Here is a 14,873-nt window from a genome sequence, read left to right on the forward strand (position 1 = left end):
AACCAACTTTTTACCCTTTGTCAATATATGTGTGTTTCTTATATTTTTAATAACAAGCTTTTAAAGATGTTATATAAATTGTTTCAGGCACCTGGATTTCACAATGACACCAGATCAGACAAGTCATACAAAGGACTCTCCGGATGATGAATAATCCTCCCCAGAACAACTAACAGGTTCACCTCAGAAAGTGATGATTCTGAATGAATAATGCCACATCAGTGTGATTCTGTAGGTTGTTTTATTACGGCATTAATCAAGTCTAAAGGAATTAATACCACATCAGTGAGACTATGTTTATGTGGTGTACACTGACGCTGACTATACAAATCTGAATGTCTTTTGTGGTTTACTGCACAAACATAATTGACTTTAGATATTCTTCTACCTTGAAATTCTTCTGAGATTTGACTAATTTGTTTATTTAGAAAATGGCATTGAAGCATCTGTTTCAGATTTTGAATGTTCTTGCACCTCTGGTTACTGAACCAATGAAATGTCATAAAATCAATAAATATGATTTTTTATCTGAACAATTTTTTTGTTTTGCTTCTTTAAAGAAATATGATATTGATCATTCATAACAAAGGTGCTAACATATATCAAATATACTAATGCCCTGAATGTTTTCCTACAATTAATAGAGCTCACTGAACGAAGTTTTTAGTTCCATGTCAGTAGAAAAATTACATTGATATTTTTATGTACCAGTACTTTATTAGGTGTTTTCTGTGGATGCCATTAGTCTTATGCACCCATTTGGGTTAATGGTATTCTGTTTCAAACTTCAACGAAACTCGTCTGTCAAGATGTAACAAGTACTGATACAGTTCCAAAATAATCTTTTAATCTCACCAGGAACAAAGGCCCAAGTGAGCACATAGCCAATGACTCTCATTTTTTTTGTCAGAGTGAGTATGGTGTTATGCCACTTTACAAAATTCCAACAATATCATGATGGGTGATACCAAGCAATGTACCGATGTGGTGAATCGAACGCTTCAACCACTAGGCTAGAACAAACTGGGAATATGAAGATGAAATGTAAGGATACCATCATACCAGGACTGAATGCTTTTCATTTAATACGCTTAACATCTAAAATGAAATATATATGAACTTGAAAAATGTTTTCACCAAAAGTACATGCCCACAGATCTCAACTTTAAGGGGATATTTACAACTAAAATAACACAGAATATTACTACAGCTATCTGCTATGCCCAGGCTAACATTATTTACTAGGAGAAAGACATCTCGAAAAATTGCATCCGGATACCTGCCGGATTCCTGCCGGATACCTTCAGCAATGTTCAATTTTCATGGTTAGTTTCCAATATATTTTTAGGTGTTTTACACTTAATTGAACAAAATGCACCCCCCCAAATTGCGACATGTTTTTGGAAACTCAGAATGAGGTATCCGGTGCCGGATCCCTGGACACCCAGATTGAGGTATCCGGTGAGGTATCCGGTGCCGGATACCCGGATTCCAGGTGGCATACTTTCCGGTGAGGTGTCCATGCCGGATACCACAGATCTGGTATCCGGCAAGGTATCTGCCACCGGATACCCGGACGCGTTTTGGGTAAGTGTCCGGTGGTATCCGGCAGGTATCCGGATACCGGAAACTGCATTTTTTTTGCTGTGTTATGTACTAAATCTTGAATGGCCGAATCAACAAATTTACTGTTTTTAATAGCAGATCTGTTATTTCTCTTATCCATCATTGGATGAATCGAGTAAAACGGAATCTTGTACCCGTTTTCAATAATGTCTAACACAAAATCTGTTGCTCCGATATACTTTCAAAAAGAAACATTATCTTTAAGTCTATTCTTCACGCAGATCTCAGCCTGACCCTGCTCATACTCATAATAATCGGTTGTAATTCTAAATGTATCATTATTGACTGAAGAAGATTCAAAACTACACTTAACTTTTGTCCCGGCTTCTTCGTGACGACTTCACCTCGTCGATTGTTTGTCTGAGTTGAGCTTGGGCTGGGTTTGGCCGTTGGCGAGTGGACAATGTCGTCTCCAATGCGAGAAGTCACCGCAGTGAAAGCAGGCCCCTGTTGACCTCTGACCTCCACGGGCACGAAAAAAGCTGAGAACCACCAACAGCAGACTGACCGCGCGTGCTGTCGTTGACCGCTGTTGACGCTGGAATGGACCGTGGTCCATACCTATAAGGACGCGCACGTGCATTACCTGCGTTTTTGGCCTTGATTTTCTTGATGGCCTTGTTCTCGGCCCTCGTGATGCGACGGTCATCATCGGAGTCATCAGCCAATTCACGGGACACGTAGTTTCTCACGGTCTCCCAGCCTCCCTCGGACGAATCTGCAATCTTTATGTGTTTGTTTCTGTTCTCGATCCTAGCTATCTCATTCTTGACTAACTCAGTTACGTAATCACTCTTACCGTACTGAATTCCAAATTCAATTTGTTTAAATGTCTCTAAAGTCCCTTCATTAAAAGAATATTGAATGCGATTACCCTCGCGTGACCATACGTAATCTTTCTCTGCTTTCAGTTTCTGTAACTCCTTGTTTGTCTTTGAGAATTCTTCTCTTAAACCAGCAACTCTAAGATCTAATCGTTCATCTATACTTTTCGCTATCTCTTCTTTAGATGAATTCAACTGTTTCAAAATGGCGTCTAACTTGTCGTTGATATGTGTTTGGGCTTCCATAACAAAAGTAAAGTTTTCAGTTGCGCACTGCAAGCGAGAATGACCACTCTATACATGCTTAACCTTATATAGCCCCTTATAAGCGCCCCCTACTTTTACACAACACCATGTTGTATTTTCCTACGGTAGGAGAAAGTAATTTCTTTCTTATTCGTAGCTCAAACGAAAGAAATAATATTGTACAATTTAAATTGAAAATTAATGAACTTAGTGTTATGTCCTCGTCTGGAGCATATCTTCTAAACCATGCGACAGAGATTCACCAAACTTTATGCAAATATCAATCATGTTCACTACTGTAGTAGTTCAGTTTGTTATTTATAAAATTTAATTTTTTTAATTTTTAGCCCCTGACATATAATGAAACAAGATGTTTAGGTTTGTTTTTTACCGACATGCCACGTCGGGGGGATATGTCATCTTCGGAAGACGCTTGTTCAAACTAGAATTAGCGTGGTACATCTCCAGTTAGCAGTGGGGAAATTCAACACATATGTTTTGCTATTATAATGAAAATTGCATTATATACAGAGTTTCAGCTTTATGAATACAATGCTGTAAACAGAGGAAACATAGAAAATATTTTTGAGCTTTTATGCCATGTATGTGGCCCTGATTGTACATGATGAGCATTCCATTCATTTTCTATTTGCAGAAACCAAGCACGAGGAATGGGTATGTATTCATAACACTAATTCTTGCTTATGCTCAACATAGCTGATGTCCTTTGTCTAGAAAGTAAGAAATTGTATCTTATTTTCAATAATTCTGGGCATGAACAGTTTATGATTACAAAAGAAAGAAAAAAATCAGATGTCATGCGAGTCGCACACTAAGGGTCCTAAATCAAGCATGGAAACAACAAAATATAAGTAAGATTAAACACCTATATAACAATAATTGTCTTAGTTTTACACTCTTTGTATCAACACATTTTAACTTGTTATTTAAGAATGTCAAAATGTGGAATCATACAATGGGCGATCCAACCTTAAACTGACAGCCCATGTACATGTAGTTTGCCCGACATGAGCGGTACGTGTTACAATCACACCCATAGACATTTAACCAGTATATGGTTCATCTTATTTGGCAACGTCCACACCAGTGTATGGACCGTACAGTATATCTTTTCGCCGAAACAATGTTCTGTCTGTTGTAATGTGCTGAAATATAAGCTGATCATTCACTCCTTGTCACTTTGTTGACGTGTTCACAATAGGTACTAAAAGTGTTGGTCCAATGTCACACTTTTAAAAATGAAGTATATTTTCATTGTATACGTCATACCAATATCTATGTCATATTAACGCCCATCTGGCTACATGCATGCATTTCCGTAACGTACAGCGGCTAAGCGATGCGGTATGCGAAAAGTGAAGGTGTTATGCAGCATAAAGTTTGTTAGTAAATATTGTACATTTTGCAAGTATATAACTGAGAGGGGTGAAAAATATTTTCAAGTATTTGTAAAAGAAACGGGCACTGACAAATTATGTCATCAACTACACATAATACCAGTACATTTTTCAAAATAAACAAAAATCACTGGAATCAATTTTGTTATTTATAAGGAGTAATTGGTGCATGATGTATATAAATGGTTGCTATACACCAGTCTTGTGGTTATCTGGTGCCATTTGATACTTTGGGATAGTTTTTTAATTTATTTTTATTTTGTATAACATTTTGGACTTAAACTGAAACTGAGGGTAGTGCTTGCTTCTGGAGCAGAACTCCCAAACTGTTGAATATTTCAAGATGAAATTTTTGATTGACTATCGCTATTCACCTCGATCGACATCAGGGATCGACATGACGATCCTCATCAATACCCTACACCTATAGATGGACATTGGGAGCCCTCTAACTCTAACCCTAACTCTTTTGTGTACTCTGTCACCAGATCGTACTTACTGATAGATTACTATCGCAAAACACCTATGAGGCATCGCCACTGAATTACATTGATACCTATCTGCGCACAGGTCATACATTTCATGTGTGTGCCAGATTTCAATGGTTGATTCCTTGGCTTCAAAATATAAGAGAAACAACGACGAGGCATTTTATGAATGCTTCCTTCATGAAATTACACTGTGAAAATGCCTCACGCATTTGACAACACATATCTGTCTGGAATAGAAAACCAGGAGCTAATACACGGATCCATGTCCTGTAACGAACGAATACTATTGAGCACATAGTGGTGCTAGTTGGGTTGAAGTGTAACTAATTTGGCTGTCTTTTTGTGCTATTTGATGCGGGGGATGTAGTCATCATCTTGTCTGTCTGTCCGTCCATCTGTTTGTCCGAAGCATAACTTGAAAACTGAAAGTTTATTAATCCAAACTTGGTCTTCTATTTTTGGGACTGGTGGGGGGGGGGGGGGGGGGGGGGGGGGGGGGACTCTTGTTCTTAATTCGAAGAGTTGTGTACAATGTATGCTTATATCAAATCTTAGTTTATCCCCATTGTATATCCGGGAAAACAGAAACTTCTAATTTTCCCATGTTCACAGGTGGTCATCATGTCAAGTGGCATGGATCATTCACTGCTTTTAGTCACAAGTTTGTCTCGTCCAGACTTGGTAGACTACAATTTCAGCACACATTATTACAAACGAAAACGAAAAGCTTTAGGTTGATAACATTTAATATAGACAGCAATATCAGCTTAAAAGAGTTCTTGTCTAACAAGCAGTACTGCGAATACCAACACTGTTCCTACAGCGTCAAAATATCAATAAATCTAACGTTGTTTCACACTAAAGTTAAATTCCATCATAGTTGGATTCAAATGTCCTTTTTTCACATGTTCAGAGATGTCCCATTTAAAGGTCCGTGATGAATGTCCGATTCAGGGAAAGCAGACATCAAGTGAATGAGTGAGATTTTACGCTGCTTTTAGCAATATCACGGCGGGGGACAGCAGAAATAGGCTTCGCACATTGTACCCATGTCGGGAATCGAACCCCAGTCTTCGGCGTGACGAGCGAAAGCTTTAACCACTAGGCTTCCTGACCGCCCATGACATTAAGACAATGACTAACTACTTGGTGACAACTATCATGTATTACAATACAAGAAGTCAAGAACATTGATAGAATATATAACAGGCTACATTTCCATGATGGACAATCGTTTTGGCTAAGTAAACCTTATTGACAATTAAACACGAAGTAACCATTCCACATATTTATCCTCAAAATATCACAATATTATACTCACAAAGGCGTTCCTCCTATCAAGAGTGAGTGAGTGAGTAAGTGAGTAAGTGAGTTAAGATTTAACGTCACTTCGGCAATATTTCAGCCATATCGTGACGAGAAGTACATTAATAATACACATATTTATATTAAATAAAAACCTGTCAACGAAGGACAGTAAAATAACTAGATTTATCACAGATTATATCTAAAACTAGTAGTTAGCCATGAAAATATAACATCATACGAAACAATACAAGATAAAAATGAGCTATAGATCGCCAGCCACTGAAGAGAGATCACCATGCTAGGGTCCTCCTATCAAGAGTGAGTGAGTTTAATTAAAGTCACGTCGGCAATATTTCAGCCATAATGTGACTTGAAAGAGTTGGACAAGATTAACAAAAAACTGTCGACGAAGGACAGTAGAATAACTAGCAGTATATCACAGATTGACTTAAAACTAGGTGTAGAACATTAAAACTATTTGAACAGTTGGATACGACACAATATAAAAATGGGGCTATAGATCACCAGCAACAAGGTGAAGGTCACCATACTAGGGACCAAGGGGACTTACTGTACCTCTGCTACCTGCATGGTTCCCCAGCAGGATTTACACCTTTACCCAAGTTACCGGTGATTGTTGCAAGTTTAGCCAGAGATTAAAATCAACAAATATTCTGCAGTTAAAATAGAGGTAGATATAAATATACATTGAAAGAGGTGGTCTTACATACCCTCTCAGGGGGACAATAATTTTACGCTACGTCAACCCCCGTCAAGGGCATAGCCACGAACAATCTCTGTTAATAATCATACACTACCGATTCATAAAATACATATCAAAATTTGTGAACTAGTTCAATATCTTTTAAAAAGTTAAGGATAAAATATGAATTAACATTGTTAAAAAGGTCCTTAACTGTTTTGACACTGAAATATTGATCCCTTGTGATGGAAAAATCAATACAGTCAAGCAGGACATGCCTGACTGTGATTCTTTCATCACAAGGGATGCAAAACGGATGATCCTCACCTTTCGATAGATACTCATGAGTATATCTGCTGTGGCCAATACGACATCGTCGCATAACGACCTCATCAAATCTGGACTGACAACCCAAGTAGGTGTAACCAATATTGGGTTGAATGGCATGTAATTTATTGTCTACTTGGGTGTCCCACTTCTGTTGCACTAGATCACGGATGTAAGATCTGATTGCAGGTTTCAAATCACTATATGGTAGCAGAAGTGGTGTCACAGACTTGTTGAGCGCCGCCTTTGCAGCAGCATCGGCCATGGTATTTCCAGGTATGCCCACATGGCTCGGCAACCAACAAAATACGATGTCGCATTGGCCAGTTTAAAGATCATTGTATAGTTCTAAAATATGTAAAATAATCGGATGAGTAGAAGATACCTTAGTTAACGCCTGAAGACAAGAAAGAGAATCCGAAAAAATGATGAACTGTTTACATGAAGACTGTCGTTGAATATATACCAAGGCTGTAAGGATAGCATTGGCCTCAGCAGTGAAAATAGAGCTATTGTCTGGTATTCTAGACGATATAATCTTGGATCCAACGACAGTGGCACTTGCTACTTTGCCACCGTCCTTGGATCCATCAGTAAAAAATGAACGGTGAGTGTCATATTTGCTTCTCAGTTGTAAATATTCCTGTTGATATACTAGTTGATTTGTGTCAGATTTTAGAAAGCGTGTCAGTGAAATGTCTACTTCTGGCCTCACTAACTGCCAGGGAGGAGCAGACAAAAGCCGGGAAGGAGAGATAAGATCCAGATCTAGATTTGCATTAGTTATATGGGATTTGAGCCGGATTCCAAGTGGAGGGATCAGTTTCGGTTTCTTCAGAAATAGATTTTCATACAGGGGATAGAAAACGGAGTCATAAGCAGGATTAGAGGGGTTCGAACGTAATTTAGTAACATATTGAAGAGACAATTTAATACGGCGGTGTTTTAAGGAAGGTTCATCAGCCTCAACATAGAGGCTGTCAACCGGAGAAGTTTGAAAAGCACCAAAACAAAGTCCTAATCCTTGATGGTGGATTGAATCCAGTTTTTTTAAATTACTCTTACAAGCTCCAGCATGCACAATGGAGCCATAGTCCAGCTTAGAGCGAATAAGAGATCTGTATAAGTGAAGAAGGGTTTTCTGATCCCCTCCCCACTTTGAGTTTGAGACGACTTAGCAAATCTAAGGCCTTCAGGCATTTTGTCTTTAGATATTTAATATGTGGCAAAAAAGTTAGTGAGTGAGTGAGTTAATATTTAACGTCACATCGGCAGTATTTCAGCCATATCGTGACGAGAACTGATATAAAATACAAATATTTGAATGGATTAAATATCTGTCATCGAAGGACAGTAAAAATAACTAGAGTATCACAGTTTTGATTTTAAAACTAGTTGAGAACATTAAAAAGAATACATTTTCAATCAACAATACAATATAAAAATGGGCTATAGATCACCAGCAACCAAAGTTAGGCCACCTTACTGGTGACCGTGGGGACTTACAATACTTTTGCTACCTGCACGACTCCCCAGCAGGATTTACACCATCCCTTCAGCCGCTGGTGATTATATGCAATTTAGCCAACACTTAAAATAAACAAATATTCTACGTCTAAAACTGTGGCAAGAATAAATGTACTTTGAATGCTGTGGTCTTACATATCCTCTCAGGGGGACAATAATTTTATGTTACTTCAACCCCCTTCAAGGATACAGCCACTAACAATCTCAGTCATCAAATTTATTTTACCAAGTATAAAAACTATATTATATACAAAACATATCAATCAAAATTTATGTAACAATTCAATATCTTTTAAAAAGGCAATAATTAAACGAGCATTGATACTAAAAAGATCCTTTAAGGATGAAACTTTGAAATATTTATCCCTTGTGATGGAAAAATCAACACAATCAAGCAGGACATGCTTGACGGTGATTCTCTCATCACAAGGGATACAAAATGGAGGATCCTCACCTTTTAAAATATATTCATTTGTATATCTTGAATGGCCAATACGACATCGTCGCATGATGACCTCTTCAATCTGGACTGACAGCCCAAGTAGGTGTAACCGATAGATGGTTTAATTTCATGTAATTTATTTATACCAACTTGGGTGTCCCACTTCTTCTGCATTAGATCTCTGATATAACATCTTATAACAGGTTTATAATCACTGTAGGGTAGAAGCAGTGGTGTCACAGATTTGTTGAGTGCTGCTTTTGCAGCAGCATCAGCCATTGTGTTACCAACGATTCCGACATGGCTGGGTAACCAACAGAAAGCGATGTCGTATTGGCCAGTAGCTAGATCATTGTATAATTAGACAATTTCGAGTAAAAGTGGATGTGTACTGGACATATTGTGAATAGCCTGAAGACATGAAAGAGAGTCTGAAAATATTATGAACTTCGTTTGCTTAGATTGATTTTGAATGTATTTAAGAGCTGTTAAGATGTGATTCTGCCGTGAAAATTGAACTGTCATGTGGCAACCTGAACGAGATTGTTCTGGATCCAATGATAGTAGCGCTAGCAACCGCGTCACCATCCTTGGATCCATCGGTAAACATAGATTTGTATGTATCATAGTTAGTTCTCAGTTGACGGTATTCTTGTTGATAAATTAGTGGATTAGTTTGTGATTTCTTTAGTTTTGTTAGTGTCATGTCTACCACTGGCTTTATCAGTTGCCAAGGAGGTGAAGACAAAAGGTGGTAAGGAGAAATATTTTCAAGGTGTAAATTCGCATCAGAAATTGCAGTTTTCAATCTTATTCCAAGAGGGGGAATAAGAGAAGATTTCTTTTGGTAGAGGTCCTCATATAGGGGATGAAAAACGCAATCATATGCAGGGTTTGACTGATTTGAAGATAATTTGGTAATATACTGTAAAGATAATTTTAGACGTCTGAGTTTTAGTGATGGTTCATCAGCCTCTACATATAAACTGTTAATTGGAGAAGTTCTGAAGGATCCAAGGCAGAGCCGTAGTCCTTGGTGATGTATAGAATCCAGAATTTTAAGATTGCTTTTGCATGCACCCCCATAAACGATGGAGCCATAATCCAGTTTTGAACGAATGAGAGATCTATATAGTTGGAGGAGGGTCTTCTGATCACCTCGCAAAAAAGTTAGACGATGGTCGAAAAATAAATCCTAAAAATTTGGCTTCTTTTACAATCTTGATTGGAGTGCCATCTGAAAAGAGTTCAGGATCTTTATGAGGTTTATATTTCCGACAGAAATGGATACAATTGGTCTTGGTCTGTGAGAACTTAAAGCCATTCTCAAGACACCATTTATGAATTTTATTAAGACACAACTGTAATTGGCGTTCAATAGTACGCATATTTTTACCACGACATGAGATATTAAAATCATCTACAAACAAAGACCCATCAATTGAGTCATTTAATACTTTAGATAAACTATTTATTTTTATGCTAAACAATGTAACAGACAAAATACTGCCTTGTGGAACCCTCTGATCCTGATTATAATGATCAGACAGGGTTGATCCAACACGAACTTGAAATTGTCTGTCCGTTAAAAACTGCGATATAAAATGAGGCAAACGGCCTCTGAAACCGAAGTCGTGTAAATCTTTTAAAATACCATGTTTCCATGTTGTATCATAAGCTTTTTCAAGATAAAAAAAGATTGATACAGCATGCTGGCTATTTACAATGGAATTTTTAATGAATGATTCTAAACGAACCAGATGGTCAATAGTACTTCGATTTTTGCGGAAACCACATTGAATATTGTTAATAAGATTATTGGTTTCTAAAAAACATACTAAACGGTTATTGACCATGTGTTCCATGGTTTTACAAACGCAGCTAGTTAACGAAATAGGTCGATAGTTAGATGGATCAGTATGATCCCGACCAGGTTTCGGTATAGGAATAACAATGGCATTGTGCCAGGAAGGAGGAAAGTGTCCAGTTGTCCAAATATGATCAAAAATATTTAGCAGTGTTTCTAGACATGGATTGGGTAAATGTTTAAGGAGCTGATAGTGGATATTATCAGCTCCTGTTGCGGTATCATGAGCTTGCGTCAGGGCAGTATTGAGCTCATGTAGTGAAAATACTTCACTGTAGTCTTCACCATTATCCGAATTAAAGTTAATAGTTTTCTTTTCTTGTTGATTTTTATATTTCTGAAATTTGGGATTATAATTGGCTGATGAAGAGTGTTTGGCTAAAGTTTCACCCAACTTATTTGCGATGTCCACTTTGTCAGTAAGTAGACCATGGCCATCTTTAAGATGATGAACGCCAGAATTTGAACCCTTCCCTTTGATTCTTTGTACCATGTTCAACACCTTTGTCATTGGTGTACGGGAATTAATCTTTGATACAAAGTTTTTCCAAGACTGTCGCCGATTTTGTTTGAACGTACGTCGAGCCTTGGCACCATTTATCTTTACATTATTGAAATTGTGAACTGTAGGGTGACGGCGAAAGTTTTTTTTCAGCCTTCCCACCTATTCTTCCTAGCCTGTTTGCAATCATCTGTAAACCATGGTTTACGAATGTGTGGTTTAACAGAGGACTTAGGAATAGTTACATCAGCAATATTATTCAGTGTGTCCGTGAATAACTGAAGAGGATCAGGGACGTTAATGAAAATGTCAGATGTCAATTTGTCAGTACAAAGTGTCTGAAATAATGGCCAGTTGGCCCTTTTAAAATTCCACCTTGACACAGGTGGCTCATTATTCGGTTTAATAGCAGAAAGTATCGTGGGGAAATGGTCGCTTCCACATAGATCATTGTGGACTGACCACTCAAATTCGTAATATACATTTGGATCTGTGAGTGACAAATCAAGAGCAGAATAAGTTCCAGTAGCGGGATGTAGATATGTGTCTGATCCATCATTATATATGCATAAATTATTATTTGAAATGAAGTCTTCCAGGATTTTCCCTTTGTTGTTGGTATCTGTGCCACCCCACAGAGGGTTATGCCCATTCAGGTCACCCATAATGACACAGGGTCTTGGGAGCTGATCAAACAATTCCTGAAGATCAGACTGCTGAAGAGGAGACGATGGTGAAATGTATAAAGAGCAAAGTGTGAAAGTTATATGTAAAGACAGACGGACAGCAACAGCTTGAAGGTTGCATTTAAGAGGGACGGGGCTATGGATGACATCCTGCCTCACCAAAATGGAAGCGCCACCTGTCGCCTTGTCACCTGGAGGTGAAAACGAATGATACGAATTGTACTGACGAAAATCAAATTTATCTGTATTTTTCAGGTAGGTTTCTTGTAAGCTAAAAGCTGATGGTTTAAAATCTTGTGATAATAACTGTAGATCATTGAAATTGTTCCTAAGTCCTCTGCAATTCCATTGTATTAAATTTGTGGCTCCACTCATGGAGGTTCAACTGGGAGACGTGAACGAGTAGAAGGAACATTCCCATGTACTGGGAGAGAAGGAGTGACCTCCATGTCCAATGGTTCATAAGAATTATGAACCGCTACAGGGCACGCGTCAGTGGAAGGCTCCTCCAAGTGCTGGAGTGCTCTGGCCTTTCTCCTCATTTGTTTTTTGGTCTGTTTTTTAGATAGATGGGCTTCGCCCTGAACTGATTCGATTTCCGTTATTATTTCTGGTTCAGTTGGTTGAATATGCGAAGTTTGCAAGTTTTCCGTTTGAGATGAAGACGTCATTGTTGATGGCTTATCCGGAGACAATTTAGGTGCGTCATCAATGATGATCTGGTCATTGTGGACCCAAGAAATTTCAGTTTGACAATGATTGGATCTCATTGTGATTTTGTGACCTTGAGAAGAGACTGCAGCTGAATATAATCTATTTGAAGTGGTCTGAGAGGGAACAAGGAGTTTTTTAGCATCAGAGTAGGAAATGTTATTTGTATGTTTGATTTTTAGTATTTTCGATTCGTGATCGAAAATCGGGCATGATTTGGAGGACGACAAGTGCTTACCGCTGCAGTTAGCACATTTGATCTCATTTGTGCACTCTGTGCCCTCATGAGGACCACTGCAACGGGAGCATCTTGTCTTGGCCGTGCAAGATTTGGCCCCGTGACCGAAGTGTTGACACTTGAAACACCGGAGTGGATTTGGAACATAAACCTCCACTCTGAAGTATCCAGCTTTTATTGATGATGGAACAGTAGAAGTTGAAAATGTGAAAAGATATGTCTGAGTTTTTAATATATTTCCATCTTCTGTTTTGCGTGTGAATCGCTGGACAACGGTGACACCCTGATGCTTAAGTTCTGCTGCAATCTCCTCTTCTGTCATTTCTGAAAGACATCGTGCTCGATCTCGCACGATACCACGGCTAGAATTCAATGTCCTGTGCACTGAGACAGCAACCTGCGTGTTAACAAACTGCTGGAGACCTAGCAAGTTGATAGATTGCTGTCTCCGTGCACATTCCACAAGTATGGAACCAGAACGAAGACGTGTAACGTTCTTCACTTCACCACAAGTACGTTGGATGCCCTTTGATATGGCAAACGGATTAAGTTTTAAAGGAGTTTCATCGACCGATGCGATAACAATGAATCGTGGCCAAGAATCTGCAACAATAGGCGAAACCTCATCGTCAGACGAAACAGAATCGACATGACGACGTTTGTTTGCTTTGAAAGAACCAGGGGATTTGTTGTGAGACATGGTGTGAGTATGTAATTCGACATCTCTGCTCCCCACCCGCCATCGAGTGTCAACAAGGACGATGCTGCAGAGGAAACCAATCTACAACAGCAGGGTTACAAAGGTGTTATACTCAAGCAATATAAACATAGGTAGCTATTTTTGACAAACAGAATTTAAAGTCAGGCTGGTTCGGCCCTTGACAGTAATCTGAAGTCACATAGAACCTAGAGGTTGATATATAGCCAGATTGGCCAATGAGCCACCGCCTTCTGGCGTAAGACTCTAGGCAATTTTTCAATCCAAAATTGATAATTCACACAAGTTATGGACGGCCAAGACCAAAATATACATCAAAATACAACACAGGTGTGCATATACAATATTACGCACAGGGCCTGGCATGACCAGCCGATTGATAAGACCGGGCCCATCTTACCACCCGTCTAGGCGAAGTAAGGGTCGAAGAAGTGTGTTGGGCAAAGGAACACAGTTCCAGGAACCAGTGACCTCAACTACCAGACTCCCGTCCTCCGCCGACACAGGGACGCAACCCACGGCAAACAGGTTGCCCATTTTAGTCGCCTCATACGACCAGCAATGGGAGTCTGTGGAAATATTCTGCCCCGGTTCCACACGGGGGAAGAGCTATTAGCGTAACCCAGCACTCACCACGAGGAGGTTGCTCTTCACGAGTGCCCCTCCTATCAAGATCTCACGACAGTGAAAGATCAACTGTGTCTTAAAACTGCTATGACACGGCTTTATATAATACAGTCAGAGAGAAAATGCATGCTTTTCACATGTCAAACTGTTATGTTTGGGCGACCCGATCTAGTATTAAGGATGACATCTACCCCTACCAAAATGTATCCCAAATGTAAACATGATAACAGAGCACATGATGTTATAGTTATATAGCTGATATACTATGTTCGTTATGCTTAAACCAGTCACAGCAGCAGTTTAGTTATCAATATTTATCAGCACGTAATCTAATTCCGGCTTCAAAAGTATCAAGGAAAACACTAACTCTACCAGAGTATTTTTCAGCTAGGTCATAATAACAGTCAAGGGCTTTGCAAATAATCATATTGAAACTTTCTTGATATATACCATTTTTTATTGATAGATTATGCAAATAGGTGTTTCTGTCTTGTTTCAGAAAACAACATAACATGTACAGTGGTGCCACCTTTCGATACAAATGATGATTTGGCAAAATCAATCGGTAACATGTTATACGAGCATTTTAAGAAGAAAGATGTCTTTGTAAAG

The 14,873-nt window shown here is 38.8% G+C and overlaps 1 protein-coding gene across 1 annotated transcript; it reads right to left on the minus strand.

Moving 5' to 3' along the window:
• Positions 1–12,338: 12,338 nt before the first annotated feature.
• On the minus strand, positions 12,339–13,616 carry LOC125380895. Its single transcript, XM_048396654.1, has one exon. It carries the CDS (start codon positions 13,614–13,616, stop codon positions 12,339–12,341), a length of 1,278 nt encoding a protein of 425 aa, XP_048252611.1.
• Between the last annotated feature and the right edge of the window lie 1,257 nt (positions 13,617–14,873).

This window comes from Haliotis rufescens, unplaced genomic scaffold (genome assembly GCF_023055435.1).
Source record: "Haliotis rufescens isolate VD_foot unplaced genomic scaffold, xgHalRufe1.0.p SCAF_16, whole genome shotgun sequence".
Classification (NCBI taxonomy): Eukaryota; Metazoa; Mollusca; class Gastropoda; order Lepetellida; family Haliotidae; genus Haliotis; species Haliotis rufescens.